General features: G+C 39.9%; 1 protein-coding gene across 1 annotated transcript in view; it reads right to left on the bottom strand.

Annotated features, from left to right (window-relative positions):
- tdrd9 (tudor domain containing 9) overlaps positions 1 to 24,394 on the bottom strand; it is a 146,758-nt gene that overhangs the window by 106,478 nt on the left and 15,886 nt on the right. Inside the window, exons 2-4 of the mRNA XM_087989480.1 lie at positions 13,603 to 13,703; positions 11,535 to 11,536; positions 5,705 to 5,860 (exon numbers count right to left, since the gene is read on the bottom strand). Coding sequence (XP_087845606.1) covers positions 5,705 to 5,860; positions 11,535 to 11,536; positions 13,603 to 13,703 — 259 coding nt within the window. The remainder of the gene's footprint in view (positions 1 to 5,704; positions 5,861 to 11,534; positions 11,537 to 13,602; positions 13,704 to 24,394) is intronic.

Raw genomic sequence — 24,394 nt, 5'->3', positions numbered from 1 at the left:
ACAAAAAAAATGCAATTGAAAAACTCTTTGAGAAAGTTTACTGTAGCACACAGAGACTCAGTTTGAGGTATTGCAACACATATCATAACAAAAACAAAAAAAATTTACAGCCAGGAACAGGCCCTTCAGCCCTCCAAGCCTGAGCCAATCCAAATGTACTGTCTAAACCTGTCGGTCAATTCTTAAGCATCTGTATCCCTCTACTCCCCATCTACTCATGCATTTATCCAGACGGATCTTAAATTAATCTACCGTGCCCACCTCAACCACCTCTGCTGGCAACGCGTTCCAAACGCCCACCACCCTCTGTGTGAAGTACTTGCCCCGTGTATCCCCCTTAAACCTTTCACCTCTCACCTTGAAAGTGTGACTTCTCGTTATTGAATCCTTCACCCTGGGAAAAAGCTTGTCTCTATCCACCCTGTCTATACCCTTCATGATTTTATAAACCTCAATCAGGTCCCCCCTCAATCTCCTTTTATCAAAAAAAAATAAACCTAACTTACTCAACCTTTCTTCATAGCTAGTACCTTCTATACCAGGCAACATCCTCGTAAACCTTCTGTGCACCCTCTCCAAAGCGTCCACTTCTTTTTGGTGTTAAAGGAACAGGACTGCACTTACAAATGTTCTGAGTTATCTGGGAAGCTCCAATTCACTTTAACATTTCTTTAAAATATATTCATTTAAGTCATGGAACAATTCAATCTATTTTAAGCATTTCAAAATTCTCACTCATTATAAATGCCCTTGTTTTGATTTGATCAAGTTGACTGGTGTAATACATGAGTCAGTGGTTCTGGCTGAGACTGTGTGTCATGGGGTTCCATTTACACTTGAGAATGCTTTCTTTATTTACAATCAGAACAGTTATCCGAACAAAACACTCTCCACCTGCCTCGCTCAGATAATCAAGCAAGAGTTAGAGACCGGGGGGGGGGGGGGGCGTAAGGCAATTATGATGCAATTAGGCAAGATTTAGGATGCATAGGGTGGGAAAGGAAACTGCAGGGGATGGCAACAATTGAAATATGGAGATTATTCAAGGAACAGCTAATGCATGTCCTTGCTAAGTATGTATCTGTCAGGCCGGGAGGAAGTGGTCAAGCGAGGGAACCGTGGTTTACTAAAGAAGTTGAATCTCTCGTCAATCAGAAGGAGGCTAATGTAAAGATGAGACGTGAAAGCTCAATTAGGGCACCAGAAAGGACCTAAAGAGAGAGCCAAGAAGAGCCAGGAGGGGATATGAGAAGACTTTGGCAGGTAGGATCAAGGAAAACCCTAAAGCTTTCTGTAGGTATATCAGCAATAAAAGAATGACTAGAGTAAGATTCGGACCTGTCAAGAACAGCAGTGGGAAGTTGTGCGAAGTCCAAAGAGAAAGGAGAGGTGCAAAATGAATATTTTTCCTGTGTGAACACTGACGAAAACGATAATGTTGTCGAGAAGAATACTGAGATACCGGCAATTAGACTAGATGGGATTGAGATTCATAAGGAGGAGGTATTAGCAATTCTGGAAAGTGTGAAAGTAAGTCAGTCTCCTGGACCAGATGGGATTTATCCTAAGATTCTCTGGGAAGCTAGGGAGGAGACTGCACAGCCTTTGACTTTGATCTTTATGTCAGCATTTGTCTAAGGAATAGTGCCAGAAATAGTAAATGTTGTTCCCTTGTTCAAGAACGAAAGTGGAGACAATCCTGGTAAGGATAGACCAGTGAGCCTTACTTCGGTTCAGGCTAAAGTGTTGGAAAGGATTTTAAGAGTAGGATTTATAATCATCTAGAAAGGAATAAATTGATTAGGGATAGTCATAGTTTGTGAAGGGTAGGTAGTGCCTCAAACTTTGTTGAGTTCTTTGAGATGGTGACCAAACAGGCATTTGAGAGTAAAGCAGTTGATGTGGTGTATATGGATTTCAGTAAAGCATTTGAAGAGGTTCCCCACAGTAGGCTAATGCAGAAAATAGAGGCATGGAATTGAGGGTGATTTAGCAGTTTGGATCAAAATCGGCTAGCTGAAAGAAAAGAGAGGGTGGTGGTTAATGGGAAATGTTCATCCTGGAGTTCAATTATTAGTGGTGTTCCACAAGGATCTGATTTGTGGTCAGTGCAGTTTGTCATTTTTATAAATGACCTAGATGAGGACATAGAAGGATGGGTTAGTAAATTTGCAGATGACACAAAGGTTGGTGGAGGTGTGGATAGTGCCGAAGGATGTTGTGGGTTACAGAGGGACATAGATAAGCTGCAGAGCTGGCAAATTGAGTTAAGTACACAAAAGTGTGAGGTGATTCATTTTGGAAGAAGTAAGAGGAATGCAGAGTACTGGGCTAATGGCAAGATTCTTGGTAGTATGGATGAGCAGAGAGAACTCTGGGTCCACGTGCCTAGATCCCTGAAAGTTGCCACCCAGGTTGATAAGGTTGTGAAGAAGACATACAGTGTGTTAGCTTTTATTGGTAGAGAGATTGAGTTGAGTTTCAGAGCCATGACATCATGTTGCATCTGCAGCCTTACCTGGAGTATTGCACACAGTACTGGTCACCGCATTGTAAGGAGGACATGGAAGCACTGGAAAGGGTTCAGAGGAGATTTACCAAGATGTTGCCTGGTATGGAGGGAAGGTCTTATGAGGAAAGGCTGAGGGACTTGAGGCTGTTTTCATTAGAGAGAAGAAGGTTAAGAGGTGACTTAATAGAGGCATACAAGATAATCAGATGTTTAGATAGGATGGACAGTGAGAGCCTTTTTCCTTGGATCGTGATGGCTAGCACAAGGGGACATAGCTTTAAATTGAGGGGTGGTAGATATAGGACAGATTTCAGAGGTAGGTTCTTTACTCAGTACTAAGGGCATGGAATGCCCTGCCTGCAACAGTTGTAGACTCACTGACTGTAAGGGCATTTAGATGGTCATTGGATAAACATATGGATGATAATGGAATTGTTTAGATTAGATGGGCTTCAGATTGTTTCCATAGGTCGGTACAACATCATAGAGGGCCGAAGGACTGGTACTTTGCTGTGTCAGTCTATGTTCTAAGCATTACAAACTTTTTAGTGTACTTTTCCAACCCAACAGAGCCAGCTTCTGCCTCACACCTTCAGAATTTCAAGTGTAGACTGAAGGGATTAGTTTCAGATGAAATGCATTTCTTTCAAACTTAACAGAATGCTGTACTATTAGTCACTACTTCTAAAGGGTTTATTTTTTTTACACAAGATTGTTCGTCAGCCTTCTCTCATTTCACAATATGTGATCTGAAATGGTCTGTGCTCTTGTTGGTTCCTCAACACATTGATCCAGAAACTTATCCAACATGCCAAGAATTTTCCTCCAGATCATTGCTGCTCATTAGATTTACCAAGCCCACATGTAGATTCAAGTTATCCATGATTATTGCATTTGCCTTGCTTCATGCATCTCCGATTTCCTGATTTATACTTTGTCCCACATTACCACTTTGGTTTGGTGGCCTGTAAATCACACCTATCAATGTTTGCTGGCGTTTGCACTTGTTTACTCAATACAAACAGGTTCTACATCCTGTTTTTCAGTTTAGGAGATATCTCTCAATAATACACTGCTCCAATGTTATCAGCAGTTCCGCCATCTTTTTTTCCTTTCTGTCTAACTCTCCTAGTTCCAAATATCCTTTAACATACAGTTCCCAGGCTTGGTCACAATGTCTCAACAATGGTAATTAAATTGCACCCTTTCATTCTACAAATACCATCAATTCACTTATCTGTGTATGCATTCTGAGAAAAAGGCAAAATTAAGAGCACTTTAACACTATTTTATAATTAAATGTGAATTCATTCTACGAATTATTTCTGGTGATTTCCATTTGAATTTACAGCTTTTCAATTTCCAATAATCAACTTGGTTTTCACTCCGAATCTCCGCCTGCCATGTTTAAACCTTCCCCAACAGCAGTAGCAACCCTTTTCATTTTCATTTGCTCAGTTTTTTGTACTTACCAGCATAAAGTACAAGAATAATAGTTAGATAACTGCTTCAGAGCTCCTGCTTTTCAGTCTCTTGCAAAGTTCCATAAATTATATTACTCTTTCTACAATATCACTGATACTAATCTGGACCAGAAACTCAGACTATTCACCATCACACAAATGAATGTCACAGAGGCTGCAGGATATTCTTGAACCTAGCACCCAGGGGGTAATACATCACCTTACAAGACAAGTCTATGACCAAATAAATGCCCATCAGTTCCCTAACAATGAAATCACAACCACCATTGTCTTCTAGTTATCTTGCTCTCCAACCTGTTCCCAGACCACAAGCTTGGATCCCTGCATATTTTTTCACGAAGCATTGCCCTCACCTAAATTCAAAGTTTAAAAAAGTGCTTGAGTGAGTTTGACTCAAGGACACTTGTACTACCTGCCTGGTCTTTGTTGCCCTATTCCCACTCTTCACGCCTGGTTTTAATCTGTATTGTGACCACTTGGTTAAACATGCTAGCACTGATCTAATTTCAAAATAACATGACCACACATTTGCAGCTGGAAACACTGTGCGCAGTGATCATCTAAGTCAGATGAAATATCCACAATTTCCCATATGGTTAATTCATGCAGACCAGCCATGCCTCATGCTGAATTTCAGACAAGTTACTTAAAATGGGGATAAAGTAGTACAAAGTAAAACTGCGAACCAATTAACTCTAATGAATCTAACTAACTGTCTGGAGAGCTTTTCTCAGCTGCTCCTTTAAGCGACACAGACTGCTGGTCTCTTGCACAGTCCTCAAAGTGCTACTGACTATCTTTGCTCAACTACTCCTCTCAGTCCAACAAACTGCCTTCTCTGGTCTGCTGACTATCCATCTCAACAAAATTCTTTCCTTCACCTGCTCTTCTCAGAGTCACAAGTGGCCTACGACAGGGTCTTCCACACACCCTCTTACGAGTTGCTAATCTTCGTCTTGGGACCTTTCTCTCATTCCTCATCTTGTCTATTTTAACCTTTCGCTCCCTTTCCATACATCTCTAAACAACTTCTATCCGACAAGAAATCATTAACCCGAAGCAGAGATTCTGTTCCACTGCCCACCAACTTAGCCTATTTTCGGTTTTGTGTGTGTGTGTAGTTCAGTTGATAGATTGTGCATTCAAATTCAACTTCAGGCCTTGAGTGCCAAAGTCAAGACTCTCACACACGCTGAAGAAGTGAGACAAAACTGAAGCCCTTTTTGGCCCTACTTGACAGACATTAAAATCCAATGCCATTATTTCAAACAATGGTCTGTGTCCTGCACAACATTTAGCCCTCTATCAACATTAGAAGAAAACACATTATCTGGTCATTATTACATTACTGTTCATGTGACCTTATTCTGTGTAGGCTGACTTTTAAGTCTCACATTACAATATCATCCATGCTTCAACAAAGGCTGCAAAGAGCTTTGAGACATTTGACTAGTGTGAAAGGTATATTACAAAATCTTTTCTGTTACTTACTTCAGTATAAAAGAATTGATACAACTTGCTATATCCATTCAGTTTCTTTCTGCAATCAAAATATTAATTGAGTGATAGGCTGCATGAAAACATTGATTAATTTTATGGTATTATGAAAAACATGCCTTCCAACAAAGACTTTCTTTGCACTTATTCATGTGCTCAACATTTCCTTATGGCATAGGAATAAATAACATAATCTGAAGTGCTTCCCTACCTGTTCTCTATGTTTAGTGATTGGTAATTCTGGATATCTATAGTCGGCTACTTGCATCATACTTATTGTCTTTAATGTGGAAAGACGAGGTCTTGATGTCTGAAGGGAAATGCCAGGAAGGTATTCATCATCATTTTCCAACAGGCTGCTGTCTACCTCCGGAAGACATTCAAAGGTTAGTTTAATAAAAATACTATTTTTTCCAAAGGTAAATATATCTTGTATGTAAAACCATCAAACATTAAATTGCCAAGTTTTGTCAAAATAGTCAGTATTTTGCTATTCACCAATATAAAATGTAACAGCAAGTAGACATCATACAAACATAATCCTGCAAATTAATCTCAAGCAATTTACAATTTTTGTTTAATTCCACATTCAACATGGTAATTTTCAGATTATCACCTGATCCTGCAGATCAGCTCCCCAATAACTTAAGCAACATAATATCTCAGAAGCACAACAAATAACTAGCACAAATCATCAAAAGCAATTCTGCAAGCTTTACTGATTGGAAGAGTCCAATACTTTAAGAAATACATTTTAGGAAGTGGCATTTTTACATGCATCACATCAAGAGATTCCACTGCAAAATAATCAAGTGCTAAAACTCAACAGTGAGCTTATCTGAAGAAATAGACATTAGTTTACTTGAAGGACAAACAAAGCAAGACAAATGTTCACAAAAGGCCTCCAGAGAATAATTAATTTTAATTAATTAAGTTAAAATTTATAGAACAAATGCCTAGCAATTTGTAGGTTTCTATTTCATGGCAAGAAAGGGATTAGGGAACTCAAAAAAGGAGAAAAGGAGATTAAAGTGAGCAGTCTTAATGCTGATGAACATATGAAAGAGTTACGTCTGCAAACATAGGAAATAAAAAGGCTTAACAAGAGCCAAAGTTCATTCAAAGATGGGATTTTATTTTCATTAATTCAGGGCATGCGAGCATAGCTAACAAAGCAAGCATTTTTTAACCACCCGTAATTTGTCTGAGAATGTGGGAGCGAATGGTTTTCTTTAACATCTGCAGCCCACGTGGTGCAAGTATACTGACAGTGTTGCTCAGGAGCAAGATCCTAATTTTTCACTCAACTGAAGCATCAGAAAGGGCAATGCTTGGCTTGGAGGGGAACTTGCTTTTACTGTGGTCCCCATGCTCACATTGCCCTTGTCCTTCTAACTGATTAAGGCTCAGAGTTTGAAACGTGCTTCTGAATAGGTGGCAGGAGATTGCTGAAATGTATCTTGCAGACAATACATAATACTGCCACTCTTGACCAGTGACAGACAAGTAAATGCTTAAAATGTTCAACCGGATTCAAGATGGCGGCGAACCAGCAAGTCTGAGTCTATAGTGCTCTGCCTAAGACTCTGGCAAAGTGGGGCACCCACCTCCACCTCACCCTTTAAATCATTTAATATAGCTTTTGCCCAGCGTAGTTAGTCATTTTACATCAAACTTGGATACTTTGGTGTTGTTTTTAAAATGACTAAAGGCAAAAATTCCCGCAGCTCGCAACAGGCAGGAACCCACCCCTCCCGCAGCAGCGGAGACATCTGTGGCTGCCTCAGGGGACTTCCCTGCAGAGGTGAGCATGCTCTCCAGGATCGCCAAACTTCAAGAGAAGATCGACACACTTATTGAGGAATCCAGGTCCAGGTGGGAGTCAATCTCGGTCATGCTGCAGAAGCGGAGGGGCGGGGCAACGGGCCACAGCCTTGGAAACGGCTGCCGAGTTGTCCATAGGTCAGGTCCAGGCTCTCAAGTAGCGAATCCAGACCCTAGAGTAGCACATCGACGACCTCAGAAAAATATTTGGTTGCTGGGCCTTCCCAAACAGGAAGAGGAAGGCCAGCTTGTAGACTTTTTGGAGCGATGGCTCCTACAATTATTGAAGTTGGAGTCGGGATCGGGCCGGGTGCAGGTGGAGTGGGCACACCAGGTTGCTATACGCAGGCCCGGGTCAGACCAGCACCTCTGCTCGGTTCTAATCAGACTCTAATGCTACAAAGAAAACCAAAGCTCCTGGAAGCCTCTAGAGTCCTGGGGAAGAATCCCCAAGCCATAATGCACAAGGGCTCCAGAATAATGTTATGTCAGGACTTCTCTCCAGCCGTGGTGCGCAAGAGGAGGGCATTCGATGAGATGAAGAAGCGTCTGAGAGACCTAAATATCTAATACTCCATGCATTATCCGGCAACACTGCACTTCAGCCATGGAGGATCCAGTTACAACTTTGGGTCGCTGGAAAAATCAAAATAATTCTTGGACTCTCTTAAGTAGACTGCGGGACTCGAACCATATGGATAATGACTTTTATTATCCCCTTTAAAATCTTTTTTTCATCCTTCTTCCACTTATTTTTCCCTGGGGGTGGGGGCTTGTTCTTTTCTCTTCCTTTGGTTTCCTTTTTATAGTTCGTGCGGATTACTCGATTTGTGGGCGAGGGGGATTTGTTTTTACTTGCCCTTTTCTTAAGGGCAGGGTTTTCTTCTTTCCTCATTTTACTCAGTTGCCTAATAATTGCTGAGGTTGTAATATTGTAATGTCATATATTTCTATTTTTTATTATTGCGTTTGCGAAACGCACCTAGATGTTGGTGTGTGGCGGGGGGGTTCCTCACTTTTAATTGGTTTTATAAAATATTTGAATTTATCTACTCCATTCTATAATGCCTGGGCAAAGAGCAGAGCCCTAGCTAGGAGAGGTTATGGTGGGGTTATCGATAGGTAGTTATGCTCCCTGGGAGCAAGGGGGAAAGTCTCCTTTCAAATATGTTTTGCGTTGTTTTTTTCACTTAGGAATAGCTTTTAATTGTGTTGGTTTAAATGTTTTAAAGAATTTCTGTATTTGTGAAATTCTTACAGTCTTTATTCAAGGTTTTTTGAGTGGGGCTCTTCCTCCTGGGGGGGGTCTCAGGCTTGCCTCGACGATCATGGCTAGCCATTCACTTAGATGGTGCACCTGGAATGTCAAGGGGAGTAATTCACCAATCAAAAGGAAAAAGATATTATCAAGTCTCAAAAAAGAAAGGGTTGATGTAGCTCTGTTGCAGGAGACACGAGTACTTGACAAAGAACATATAAAGCTACAACAGGGCAGATTTGATCAGGCTTTTTTTCTCATCTTTCATTTCAAAAAGTAGGGAAGTAGCCATTCTTATTCGGAAGAATCTTCCTTTCCAAATGTTAAGCCAGATAAAAGGTGAGTCTGGACGGAATATATTGATCAAAGCCCTAATACATGGAGAGGACTATGGAATTTGGAATCTTTATTGCCCCCCAGCGCACCCCTTTGAATTTGTAACGGAAGCATTCTCTAAGTTGATGGCTTTTAGAGTCCACCATACAATTATATGAGGAGATTTTAACTGTATTATGGATCCAGAGACAGATAGAATACCTAAGAACACCACGAGTATATCTCTGAGATCTAGACAATTAGCGGATCTGAATAAGGAGCTAGAACTAGTAGATGTATGGAGATGCCTTCACCCCCAGACTTTATTTTCTACTCTAACCCACACAAGTGCCATACAAGAAATGATATGTTTTTTGCCCCCTCGACCCTTTTGAATTCCATACTGTCTTGCAAAATAGGTAATATAGCTTTTTCTGATCATGCCGCAGCATATATGGAAGTCAAGATTAGGGATGATGGGATAGGCCCCCGACATTGTCGTATGGATCCCTTCTTATAGAAGGATAGCAAATTTATAAAGTATATTTTGCAGCTATTCAAAACCTTCTGGGAAATTAACTCAGGAATGGCCAGTAACCCATCGATGATGTGGGAGACCACTAAGGCTTATGCGCGAGGCTTGATCATCTAATTTTCTGCGTACCAGAAAAGACAAAAGGGAGAGCAATAGCACATGCTCAAGGCTCACTTGAAGGCAGCTGAGACAGCGTATCTTATTAGGCCTTCCTTTACTAAGCTACAAAGGATCACAGCCCTTAGGGCAGCCTTGAATACCGCACTTACTCAAACAGCAAAGATGGAAATATTATTTGCAAAGCAGAGATTATATGAATATGGTGACAAGCCTGGTAGATACCTAGCATACCTTGCTAGAAAGAAAAAAGGCTCCTCAAGCGTCCATTAGAGAAAGTGCTGGTACCCTGACTTGTGATCATAAAAAGATCAATACAGCCTTTAGAAAGTTCTATTTTGAACTGTATAAATTGCAGGACTGTGAGGATAGAACTGAGAAGATGGAATCCTTTTTTAAAAATATGACCCTTCCAGGCTTAACCTCTGAGCAGGTGTCGATCTTGAATGCTCCCCTGACAACCCAGGAAGTATTCGACGCAGTTAGGCAGCTTCAGAGTGGCAAAGCACCTGGACCAAATGGATTTCAGGTCGAGGTCTGTAAAGACTTTATCGGAGAACTGGTCGGGCCACTCATAAATATGTACAATTATTCACATAGTCAGGGCTACCTCCCACCTTCATTGAGAGAAGCAAATATCTCTTATTCTTAGAGAGGGAAAGGCCCCAGAAGATTACTCATCATATAGACCCATATCCTTACTAAACGTAGATTTCAAAATTCTTTCTAAAATGTTAGCATTAAGATTGGAGAGGGTCTTACTATACATCATAAAAGAGACCAGATGGGATTTATAAAGGGCCGCAGGTCAACTAATAAAATCAGAAGGGTCTTAAATATGATACAAGCCTGCCAACAGGAAATAATATCGGGTTTAGCTGTCTCCTTGGACGCAAAGAAGGCATTTGACCGGGTGGAATGGCCATATCTTTTTTTATACACTGGAAATGTTCGGTGTCGGAGAGGTATTTAGTAAATGGGTTTCAGTGTTATACATTGATCCCAAAGCAGCAATGATCGCTGATGGTCTAAGTTCGGATGGCTTTAGTGTTGGCAGGGGATGTCGTCAGGGATGTCCTCTACACCATTATTATTCATGCTAGTGATTGAACCACTAGCGGAAACTATACAAACTGACCTTAACATAACGGCTCTGAGGGTTGGATCGGGCAAACATAAAATCATTCTATATGCGAATGATATCGTCCTCTTCCTAAGTGATCCTTTGATATCCATGTCTCGTCTAATCCAAGTGATCAACTTAGTTGGTATATTTCAGGGTATAAAATCAATTTCATGAAATCTGAGGCCTTGCCAGTGTATCTAATTTACCAGACAGATCTTGTTTTCCTTTTCGGTGGTCACTAGAACGTTGGAGATAGCCAATTTTATGCACTTATTAGAGAAAATAAGACAGGACCTTCAACACTGGGGAGATCTTCCAATATTCTGGTTAGGCAGAGTAGCCCCAGTTAAGATGAATATCCTACCTCATCTTTTATATCCTGTGACAATGCTCCCCCGATGCTACCAAGACAGGCGTTGCGTAAGCTTTACGGCTGGCTCGGCTCTTTTACTTGGAATCTTAAATTAGAAAAGCTGCAGCTTCCACAAGCAAGGGAAGGATTGGACTTTCCAGATTTTAGGAGGTATCAATTGAGCTCCTTATCGTCCTATGTAGCTAACTGATTGTGGCTCACAAGAGACCCAATCTGGCTAGATATTGAAACCTTCGAGGAGAAAGTGAGGTTTCCTGAAGAAGGGTTTATGCACGAAACGTCGATTCTCCTGTTCCTTGGATGCTGCCTGACCTGCTGCACTTTTCCAGCAATACATTTTCAGCCTAGATCCTGAAACCTCCCAAGCAAAATGTCCCCTCATCAATCTTTTATTTATGGACAAGATGATGGACTATTGTAAAAACCCTATTGTATTAAATACAATTAAACCCTGGAGGATAATGCAACAAGGTGAGAGTAACCTGCAAAAAACCTCTCCTTATACGCCTATAGTGGGAGCATCGGGATTTCAGCCGGGGTGACAGACGCTACGTTTATAACTTTGAAGTCCAGCGGTATCTCCTTTTTAGGAGACCTGTTCGATGGGAAGGTTTGAGCAGCTGCACCAGAAGTCTGGAGCGCCTAACAGGGACCTTTTTCGGTATTTCCAAATACGAGACTTTATACAAAAGAAGACCACACTGATATTTAACCCCAACAAATCAGGTTGGGAAAGGAGAGTGCTATGCCAATGGAGCCGCCCTCAGTTAGTACTCTTCATCACTCATTAGATAATAAAGTATCTAAGGACATGGAACGATTATTTAAAACCTGGAATCAAGAATTAGGGTTGGAAGTCTCATCAGAAATGTAGGAGAACATCTGGGAAAATGCCAGAAAGATCTCTGTTTGTAATAGAACTCAGGCTATTCAATTAAAGATAATCCATAGGGCTCATATGGCACCTGAACAACTCTCAAAATTCAAGGCAGGAGCAACCCCAATGCGTCCTAAATGCTAAACAGAAGTTGGACATGCCATAAGATCTGTAGGTATTGGGACAGAGTAGCGAATGCGTTGACAGGGATCTTGGGTACGGAGATTAGATCGGATCCAGTGTCCCTGCTTTTGGGCTCTTCAGATTTTCCCTCCCTGGATGTGCATGAGAGGAAATTATTTACCATTCTTTCCTGTTATGCAAGGAAAAATATTTTAGTGAACTGGGTAGCCAAAGGCCCTCCAGGACTCTCGAACTGGCACAGGTTAATCATGGAATACATCCCCCTTCACTTCCTTACAAATATGGTGCACCAAAAAAAGGAATTATGCTATAAAACATGGCAGCCCTTTTTGAACTATATCAACACAGATACTTCAGCCATACTGTCCAGGGATTTTGTCTAGCTGTGGTAATGGTTCTGGCTGTTTCGAGGATCCCCGAGAGGAGGAATCCCATATAAATATGGGTTTTATTATGACTTGATGTAAATCTATTTTGAGCATGCATCTAGTTATTTAATTATTTTGTTTATTGCTAGTAATGTATGATATTCTATTGTATGTTTTGGTTGTTTGTAGGATTGATTAGTAGTTAGTTGGGGTTTTTCTTTTTTGTTTTTTTTTAAACTTATTTAATTTTATATTGATGCTTATATTTCTTTGTATTACTTTTGTAATTTTGTAAAAAAATCTTTTAAAATTTTTTTTCAATAAAATATCTATATAAAACAAAAGATGTTCAACCAAGTAGCAACGAGAAGGAAGAGAGAAATGCTCAAAGAAAATCTTTGAGGACAAAGACAAAGGCAAAAAACTTCAAGTGTGCAATATAAAATTAGAACTACGTACCTGAGAACAAGATAAAAAAATTTGCAGTGCTGCAAGATTATGCTTGAGAGAAGTGGCTTCATAACAGCACAACAAGCAAATACAGAAATCACTAATTGACAAGTTTATACTGGCATTTTCGATCTAAAATATGGACATGAGAAATTAAGTGGAAAATTAACACAAATATAAGTAATAAAAAAATTAGGCTTTACACATGATTCACAGATGAAAAGTTTCACACACAAAAGATAAAATCAAATATTAGGAATATCCAATAAATTCTATTCCATCCTGCAATATTTTACAGGGATTTTTCCAATCGTCATCGAGATTTATTTGGCAACTGCAGCATTGTGTCGAAAGGAGTGGAAAGAAAAGAAGAATGAAGGAAAGATCATGTGGTCATTCTACATTACAATTGGTTTTATCAAAGTTTGAATCAGAGGCCACTAACATTTATTTGCAGTTCAGACTGGACTTGTCAAAACATGCACAATGATTACTACATCCATAAAAAATATTCTTAGACGGCAGTTTTATTTTAATGATTTTTATAAATATTCCAGCTGCCATGTATCTGTGCAGCAACTTCACAACTACATGCTGTAATAGATGAATCTGTTTGTAGTCATCTGCATCAGCTGAAAAATTTAGTGCAATATTAATGACCTCAAATATACCTCAATTGAACTTCACCATTTATCACTTTACACAAAACAATTCTATCATACCTGCTTCAGGTAAAGCCTCGCAGTGAGTGTTTTGCGGCTCCTTTTGACCTCTGGAGCTGTTTACGTGTTCACCTTCAGTCACCTGCTCTTCTAATTCACAGCTGAAACAAAGAAAAGGATTGCTAATGCTCAAATATTTACTCAAATTGTTAACTTGGCAATTTTAGATAGACTTCTAGATAGTTGAGTTTCTAATCACTGCCATAAGCATAACCTTGAATATGCATTCTTCCACATAAACCATACTGAATTATACCTAGTATTGTATAATAAATCATCACGTTACAAGGTCTGAGAGCACATTTCTCAAAAGTATAACTTGCAAACACCAAAAAGAAAAAACTTCCAAAAGAATGTGGAACTGCTTGCATTATGAAGACATTTGACATTTCACCAAATAGTCTTTCAGACCACTTAAGGATGTTTGTTTTTATTCTTTTATGGAACGTGAACATTGCTGGTAATACTAGAATTGTTGTTCAGTCGTAACTGCTGAAGTGGTGGCAATGAGCCACCTAGTTGAAGCACTGTAGTGCATCTAGTGAAGGTATACCAACATGATGTTAGGTATTTTGAGAATATTAACCCAGCAGCACTGAAAGAACAACAACATATTTTAAACTCAAGATGCTGTATAGCTTGGAGGGGAGCTTGTAGTTGGGTTTCCTTGTACCTGCTAAAGGCTACAGGTCAGCAAGCTACAGATTGGTACAATGCATCTTGCATGTTATATGCTGCTGTCTCTGCTTTGGAAGCAGAAAGAGTGAACTGTTACGGTGCTGGACAGGTGTAGGCCAAACAGGCTGCTCTGTTCTGAAAAGATGTCAAGCTACAATATTGTTAGAGCTATATTCATCGAAACAATGGGAGAGGGAAAAAAAGGTGAAGGCTGCCGATGATGGAGATCAGAGTCAAGTGTGTGATACTGGAAAGACACAGCATGTCATGCAGCATCTGAGGAACAAAGAGAATGAATGTTTCGGGCTTAAGCCCTTTATTGCTGATTCTCCTGATCCTCGGATGCTGCCTGACCTGCTGTGTGTTTCCAAGACAATGGGAGCGTTTTCTATCACACACCTCCTGGTGACTGGTAGATAGCAGAGACTCCTTGAGGAGTCAAGTGGGGAGCCACCGGTTGCTCAAGCAATTATCAAATTAGCAGACCAGTAATACATCTCATCTTACTCAACAGCTTTCTCCAGAAGCATTTACAGTGAGACGAATAATGGAAATTCTCCTCACATCAATGACATTCCATTCCCTGCAATGTGGGAATGCCTCAGCCGCACATTCCAAGATGAAGAATCACTAATAGTATTTTGGGCTTCAATATTATTTTGAAATCCAGCAGACTTGGCAAACCAGACTGAATTGCAACAAGGCACTGCTTAAAAGTCCAGACTACTATTTTCCTATCATCAAGTCATTGAGTCACACAGAAACAGATCTTTTGGTCCAGCCAGTCCATGCCGAACATAATCCCAAACTAAACTAATCCCACCTGCTTGCTCTTGGCCCTCATCCTAGGGGGAGAAAAAAATCTACCATTAACCCTATCAATACCCCTCATGATTTCATAAACGTCTAGAAGGTCATCTCTCAGCCTCCTATGCTCCAGTGGAAAAAAAAGTTCGTCTATCTAGCTTTTCTTTATAATTGAAACCTTCCATACCCAGCAATATCCTGGTAAAAAACTTCTGAACCATCTCGTCTTAATAACATCCTTCCTATAATTGGGGGAGCAGAACTATACACAGTATTCCAGAAGATTTGGTCATGGAAAGAATCACACCTGTCTGCCCTTCGTGCAACTTGTTGAAGCAGATGATACCTTGGTTAAATTGGAATTGTGGTTTGGAGAAAGAAGAAGAAAAAGATTAACAGTTTCAAACTTCATAGAATATTCTGATAAATAAAATAGAAAACAATGCAATATAAATTTGCTACCACATGCCTGCTAACGCCATAACACCAACGGTTAGTTATCAATATAGTATGCAAGTAGACACCATTGCATTTTATTATTGTAAAGTTATTAATTTCAGAAATCGCGCAAAGCAGAATACAAAGTTCAGTAACCAGATGGATATGCAATGTAACTAGGCACATCACTCAGCTGATTCAGACTAAGAGGTAGGAGCAGAGGTATGTTCTACAGCCCACTGAATTTGCTCCACTATAATGAGATCAAGGGCTGATCTGATAAACCTCAACTCCATTTTCCTGCCTTCTACCCAGAACCATTGAGTCCCTTACTGATTAAAAAAGCTTCGAATATACTGAACACCAGGGCCTCGACAGTTTTCTGTGTTCAAGAATGCCACAAACTCTCTACTTCCAGAGAACAAATTCCTCATCTCTACTTTAAATAGGCAACTACTTTTTTTGAGATTGAGGCCTCGGGTTCAAGACTCTCACATAAGGAAAAATCGCTCCACATTCTACCCTGTCAAATCCTCAAAGAATCTTGCATATTTCAATGAAAACACCTTCAAGTACAGGTCATTCCTCACTGAAATATTTATTTGCTGTGAGCCATGAACTATTTTCTTAAAATGTCTGCCATTACCCCTCAACTGGTTTTACTGCAAACTGCTTTCCCAGTCCACTCCAGTCAGCTCTGCCCACATTCTTTTTGCAGATATTATCACTTAAGCTTATTGTTTCTGATCTAAGTTCCTCCTGTTCAAACTGTATAGGTATTGTTCGAAGGCATTTACACAATTCCTACCAGTGTCTTCTTCCCCTTTTTATGTCTTACCTCACCCAAATGGATTCTACTACTTCCAATTCAAGGTATTTCTTACTATTGTTCTTATTCCATGCTCTTTCCTCTCCATAGTCACATACCTCTGAATATTTTGCTCTCACCTTTGATTTCCTTGTAACCATGTCTCTGTAGTAGTCACAAGATAAAACCCATTCATCGGCATTTGTGCAATAATAGAGTTATGGAGATGTATAGCATGGAAACAGAACCTTCCGTCCAACCAGTCCATGCCGACAGATATCCCAACCCAATCTAGTCCCACCTGTCAGCACTCGGCCCATATCCCTCCAAACCTTTCCTATTCATATATCAATCCAAATGTCTCTTAAATGTTGCAATTGTACCAGCCTCCACCACATCCTCTGTCAGCTCATTCCATACACGTACCACCCTCTACGTGAATAAGTTGCCCCTTAGGTCTCTTTTATATCTTTCCCCTCTCACCCTAAACCTATGCCCTCTAGTTCTGGACTCACCCACCCCAGGGAAAAGACTTTGCCTATTTAACCTATTCATGCCCCTCATAATTTTGTGAACCTCTGTAATGTCACCCCTCAGCCTCCGATGCTCCAGGGGAAACAGCCCCAGCCTGTTCAGCCTCTCCCTATAACTCAAATACTCCAACCCTGGCAACATTGTTGTAAATCTTTTCTGAACCCTTTCAAGTTTCACAACATTTTTCCAATAGGAAGACCAGAATTGCACGCAATATTCCAACAGTGGCTTAACCAATGTCCTGTACAGCAGCAACATGACCTCCCAACTCCTGTACTCCATATTCTGACCAATAAAGGAAAGCATACCAAACGCCTTCTTCACTATCCTATCTACCTGCAACTCCACTTTCAAGGAACTATGAACCTGCACTCCAAGGTCTCTTTGTTCAGCAACACTGCCTAGGACCTTACCATTAAATGTACACGTCCTGCTAAGACTTGCTTTCCCAAAATGCAGCACCTCACATTTATCTAAATTAAACTCCACCTGCCACGTCTCAGCCCATTGACCCATCTGGTCAAGATCCTGTTGTAATCTGAGGTAACCCTCTTTGCTGTCCACTACAGCTCCAATATTGGTGTAATCTGCAAACTTACTAACTGTACCTCTTATGCTCACATCCAAATCATTTATGTAAATGACAAAAAGTAGAGGACCCAGCACCGATCCTTGCGGCACTCCACTGGTCACAGGCCTCCAGTCTGAAAAACAACCCTCCACCACCACCCTCTGTCTTCTACCTTTGTGCCAGTTCGGTATTCAAATGGCTAGTTCTCCCTGTATTCCAAGAGATCTAACCTTGCTAATCAGTCTCCCATGGGGAACCTTGTCGAACACCTTACTGAAGTCCATATAGATCACATCTACTGCTCTGCCCCCATCAATCCTCTTCATTACTTCCTCAAAAAACTCAATCAAGTTTAATTCAAAGAAAATCTGGAATTAAGATTGCCTAGACCAACTTTTATGTTCTTGGCGGGGCAATTGGAGATCCAGATACTCGGGAAGGGCCTCTTGGTTTCGCGATCGGTCAAATAAACATTCGCAGCTCGGTCTGGTTCAACAAGATTTAACAACTTATTACAATGCCAGGCATAGGTTATCTAGCAACACATGGTTTAAGCACCTCTGTGTACTCTGGAAAAGCTGCACACTTTAGCTTAAAACAGACAAATTTATAGGTCTCTTAACAAACAGAACAGCTTTAATTGCAAAATTAATCCAATAAAATGAAATAAAATGACAAACAGACATAAAATTAAGCCAACGATTATTTCCTGGGAACTGACTTGTTTTGTGTGTCTTTCTCTCTGGGACATCTGTTTTCCAAGGGCAGTTTAGGATACTTTAATAATGTCATACCTTACTTAGTTAATTCATACAATGAACACAGCATTGTTTGCTAATCTCTTTCAATTAGTTCAGTAATGCAGCTTTCAGCAGAGTTAGATGCCATTATGAAAAGAATTATTAATTTGCTCCTATAAGCCATTTTGTTATGTTACTTGCATTAAGAAGCCATTTGTAGTTAGTAAAAGCATGCATTAATTCATTGCCTCTGACAACTGCCTAAATCCAGATTTGAGATCCTCACAACAGCCGAGTGGTATTATCACCGGGCTATTAACCCAGATAATCAGCTAACATTCTGGGGACTGAGATTCAAATCCTGCAATAGCATTTGGGAGCATTTGAATTCAATAAAATATACCTGGAATTAAGAATCCACTGCTGCATGAAACCATTGTCGATTGTCAGAAAGATCCATCTGGCTCACTAATGTAACATCCTCACCTGGTCTGGAGTATATGTGATTGCAGACCCACAGCAATGTGGTTGACTCTCTCAGCTGTATCGATCACTACAAAGTCTCAGCATAAAAATGAAATCAGATGGATACAACATTTAAAAGACATCTGGATGGGATCTGAATAGGAAGGGTTTAGAGGGATATGAGCCAAACGCTAGCAAATGGGACTAAATTAATTTAGGATATCTAGTTGACATGGACGATTTGGACCAAAGGGTCTGTTTCCATTCTGTATAGTTCTATGACTCTATGACCTATGCACCAGAAAAGACAAGGAGAGAAGCTGCCCTATCGACCCTGCAAAGTTCTCCTTACTTACATTTGGGGGTGAGTGCCAAAACTGGGAGAGCTGTCTCACAAAATAGTCAAGCAACAGTCCGACATCATCTGTAAGGTATGACTCCATATGTATGCCTATGTCCCAGATACCACTATCACCTGGATATGTCCTGTTCACCTGTCGGACAGATCAGCAGAGGGGTGGCACAGTTGTGTATAGTTGGGAAGGAGTTGCACTGGAAGTCCTCAATATTGATTCTGGATCCCATGAAGCCATGAGACTTCAGGTTAAACACAGGTAAAGAAACCTCCTGTTGACTACCACGGATCATCCTCCCTAGCTGATGAACCAATGCTCCTCCATGTTGTGCAACACTTGGAAGAGGCAGCGGGTGGCAAGGACACAAAATGTACTCCAGATGGGGAATTTCAACATCCACCACAAAGAGCAGCTTTGCGGCAGCACTACTCGTTGATTGTCAGATCTTAAAGTACACAGCTGCTAGATCAGGTATAATTGCTTGCCCTCCCCTAGCCAAGCTCTTCCAGCACAGTAACGACACTGGCATTTACCCAACATTGTGGAAAATTACCCAAGTATGCCCTGTACAAAAGCAGAAGCAAACCAACTCAGTCAATTATCACCCCATCAGTCAACTCTTGATCATCAGTAAAGTATTAGAAAGGATCATCAATAGTGCTATCATGCAGCACCTGCTCAGCAATAACCTGCTCAGCTCCTCACCACATTATGGCTTTGGTTCAAGTTAAATTCCAGAGGTGACATGACAGTGACAGCCCTTGACATTCTTCTGATGTAGCATGAAGGAATCCTAGCAAAACTGGAATTAATGGGAATCAGGGACAACCCTCTGCTGGTTAGAGTCATCCTTGGCACACAAGAAGACGGTCACAGTTGGATATCAATCATCTTAATCCCAGAACATCTGTGCAGGAGTTCCTCAGGGTAATGTGCTAGGTGCAAGATCTGGTATGAGAGATACAATATGGGGAAAACACAATTTTTTTAACATCCCAAATGAAAACCATCTTTACTCAGGTATTTGCCAGCCTACAACTCTAAGAAATTTCTCAGTATCACATCTCTGGTGTTGTGAATTGCCCAAGTTCCTTCCTTGCTTTGATTTCCTGATTTATAGCAGCTTTTGGGATTTGGCTTCTATGCTGTGTAAAGACTGATGCAATACGTATTTAATTCTTGTGCCATTTCTGTTTTCATCAACAATTCTCTGGATAGATTTTATATTGAACCTAACTCACTTGGTTCATTCTTTCCTTCTTTACCTATTTAGAGAAACTGCATGCTTTTATATTTCTGGTTAGTTTTCTCTTTCACTCTGATTTTCTTTCCTTTTAACACCGGCCTTTGCGCATATGCTTTTTCCTTAAGTTTAATAATATGTTTTAACCTTTCTAGTTAAGCATGGATGGTGGGTCTGCGTGACAGGTTTCTTCTTAATCACTGTGCTGCAACTGTTTGATATATCCTGAATAGTTTAATATCTACCACTATATCTACTCTTTAACCTGCCTTCCCTCATAGATCAGGTATAAAGCACTGGAATTTTCGTGGAAATGTAAAGGAGCAATTTACAAATTCAGGACTCATCTTTTATGCGTTCCACAGTATTAACATAGTGAAAATTGCCTGAAGGCAAATATGGTTTGAACACTTGAGACACTGACGACTGCCACAGATAGTGGCAGTGAAGAATATTTAAGTCCACTCATTGCATTTTGTCCAGCGCTTTCCAAGAATAGAAACATTCTTCTTACATTTGATTTTTCAGTGACAGCGAACTCAGCAAGAATGACATGAATGGCTGCTTAATGGAAAATTTACCCCACAGTATGTAAAACATGATGAAAAGAAAATCATTTTCTATATCAGTGCCCTGCTGGCAACTTAGAATGAATACACGTTCATAAGTTATAATCCATGTGCAGTTACAAAGTATCACTATTTAAAAATAGAATTAATTATCTTTTTATTGTTTATAAATTGGAAAACTCAATTTTATTCCAAAAGTATATCAAAAAATGTTTATACTCAGCATGGGTGGGTTGTCAATATGTCACCTCATTTTTATCTGCAAAAGTAAGGGTTCAGGACCTGTTTACTAAAGACTGCAAAGATAGAAAAACTGGTGGAGGAATGAGATCCCAAAATTAGTTCCATATTAAATAATTGAAATCACAACTCTTAAAGACACATGGATAAGTTGAAAAGGGATCCAAAAATAATTACAGAAAACCCCAAAATTTAATGAGACGATTGGTAGCCCAGGTTGTGGATGAGGCCATTGATTTGCTTGCTGAGCTGCTAGGTTTGTTGGCAGACATTTTGTCACCATACTATGTATCGTCAGTGCGCCTCTGGTGAAGCATTGGTATCCTGCCCCACTTGCTATTTGTGCATCCCAAGATGGGTAGCAACATTTCTGGTATTCTTGATATATCAGCTCCAACCGTACATAATTGTTTATAGAGTTCCAAGTTGAGTGCTAGGCCTCCAGAAATTCCCATGCGTCTTTATTTGGCTTGTCTTAGGATGGATACACTGTCCCAGTCGAATTGGTGTCCTTCTTTGTCCATGTGTATGGGCACAAGTGATAGCTGATCATGTCTCTTGGTGGCTAGATGGTGCTAGTGTACGCTGGTGGCTATGTTCTTCCAGTTTGCCCTATGTAATGTTTGAGGCAGTCTTAACATGGTATTTTGTACATAAACATTGGTTCTGCTATTTGTGGGTATGGGATCAGAACTTGTCAGTAGCTATCCTAGTGCAGATGTTTTGTGAGCTACCATGATGCTTAGGGGTCAAAGTAGCCTGGTGGCCATTTCCAATATGTCCTTGGTGTATGGCAAGGTGACTAGTATATCCAGGCATGTTGGCTTCCTGTTGTGGTCTGTTGTATAGGTACTGGCGAATTACACTTTTTGGGTAACCGTTGTTTTTGAAGATGTCATATGGATGTTGTCCTTTGGCTTTGCACAGCTCCAGGGTGCTGCAGTGTGTTACGGCTCACTTGAATAATGTTCTGATGCAGCTCCGTTTGTGCGTGTTGGGTTGGTTGCTGTTGTAGTTGAGTATTTTATCTGTGGCCTTCCTGTATCCACTAGTCTGGAGCTCAGCTTTGGCCTTGCATTTGACCATTACATCCAGGAAGGAAAGTCAGTTGTTCTCTTCTTCTTTGGTGAATTTTATACCCATAAGGATGTTGTTTATGAGTTAATGGGTTTCTTCGAGTTGAGCACGTTTAGTAATGACAAAAGGTGTCATTCCCATAGCAGATCCAAAGTTTTGGCTGGATAGTGGGAAGGGCTGTCCGTTCTCGTCTTGGCATTACAGCTTCCAATATCAAAATACCATGTAAAGACTGCCATAAACATTACATAGGGCAAACTGGAAAAAGAAACTAGCCATCAGGGTACACAAACACCAACTCGTAACCAACAGACATGAACAACTATCACTTATGTCCATACACGCAGACAAAGAAAGACATCAATTCGACTGGGACAATATAGGACAAGCCAAACAAATACATGCATATGAATCTCTGGAGGCCTGGCATTCAACCCAGAACTCCATTAACAAATATACAGGGTTAGACTCCATATACCAACCACTAAGAAACAAAACCTGAAATAATACCACCCACCTCAGCAAATTGACACATATAAATAGCAAGTGGGACAGAACACCATTGCTTCACCGGTGGTATGTTACTTAATATGGCGACAAAAACTTCTGCAAACAAACTTACCAGCTCAGCAAGCAAGTCAACAACCACAAAACTTAATCAATAATTAGAAATTTGGTTCCACAAAAACAGCCATCAAATACAGAGGCACAAAAAGCTACCAAATACAACAGTTCCTGTCAAATCTAATTTGTGTTTAAGGAGTAGGTAAAGCAATCAAGGTAAAGGCACAGTACCTCATAGCAAAAAATCCTCTCACAAGAATGAAGACTACCACAGCAAAGACTACTCTCAATGACTATTTCAACTACGACAACGAAAAACACCTCTTTGATTCATGAATGGTGTAAGACAAGTGAAAGGTTAGGGAATGGAAATAGCTAAAGTGGCCTTGCAGGGAGTCACAATGGACTTGACAAGCCAAATATTAAATCATACTACCAGTCAATGATTGTCAGAAGCTAAGGTGAAGAGTAAATTTGAGGCAAGGAAGGGAAAGATTACAAAATATCATAAAAGCTGCATGAAACATACAACTAGCACTGACCATATAATAATCCCCACATTGTCATTTTTAGCACGTCATCTTACTTTGGTAATTCACGTAAATGCACAAGTGTCATGTCACTGATGAACCTTTGTACAATTTTATTTATTAAATATACTCATGCTAAATTTTCTGGTCTATTGCAAAAGTCCTCAATTCAGCATTTTTTTAAAAACAATCTTCTACAATAAATATTTTACTACAAAAAACTGTCATCACCATTCACTTTTGAAATTAACAAAATACAAACTTCTCAAAACATTTAATGCTTAAATTTTTTTAACATAACTTGAGGTACACAAACTGAAACAAATAAAGATGTTATCCCCAGAGGCATACATCTAGCGCAACACTCAAATGCATTTCCAATTCACATATCAATGACAAAGCCTTTGACAGCAAAAAAACCTTTAAAGAAATTCAGTCTCTACATTTGCAGATCATGACTGAAGGCTAAAATCAAAGTTATATTACTTAGCTGGATTTGTATGGTGCATGTGACAAGTTATGTTACAATGAAACTGGGTCTGCCTTCCACAGATGAGGTTGCTAACTGGAAGCTACATCCAACAGTGAACAACAGCTTCAGGTAGTATTAGCTGTCAACCACCCCTCTCAGCTACGCAGAAGATTCAGATTAATTGATCACACCTTGAGATATTTCTCCCAATGTCAAAAAGGAAACAAATTGACAGGTAAGCAGATTTGAAGATTATTTCAACAACGTACTTGCACTGCAGGAATTCTATAATTCTATCTATTACTAAATTAATGCCACAGACATTCCTTAAGCAAATATATTGCAAACTGAAGTAAATTTTCATACTAAGCTTACTGAAAATGATGTTTTAGAATCTTTCAATTTTATTTAAAAATAAAAAATCAAAGTCTGATAGCACCATGGACTTTTGCACTAAATGCAGCATCAGCAGGTTTTCCTTCACAGTAGCTGCACTTTACTGAGTGATTTGTTGCATGCAACGATCAGAAAATAACAATGAAAAGAATTGCCATTCAGACTACGATAACATAATTATTCAAAAATCTTCTTTTAATGTATCCCCTTGCAGAATGCCATTTGTATTTTTACGTCCACTCTATAAAGGTTTGCCTATTTACTATCCATGCAAACAATTCTAGATTTGCACATTATACTTCAA

This window comes from Chiloscyllium plagiosum, unplaced genomic scaffold (genome assembly GCF_037043375.1).
Source record: "Chiloscyllium plagiosum isolate Xiang-an unplaced genomic scaffold, Cpla_swu_hap1 HiC_scaffold_8, whole genome shotgun sequence".
Taxonomy (NCBI): domain Eukaryota; kingdom Metazoa; phylum Chordata; class Chondrichthyes; order Orectolobiformes; family Hemiscylliidae; genus Chiloscyllium; species Chiloscyllium plagiosum.
The sequence above is the reverse complement of the archived record's forward strand: the minus strand, read 5'-3'. Positions and strand labels throughout refer to the sequence as shown.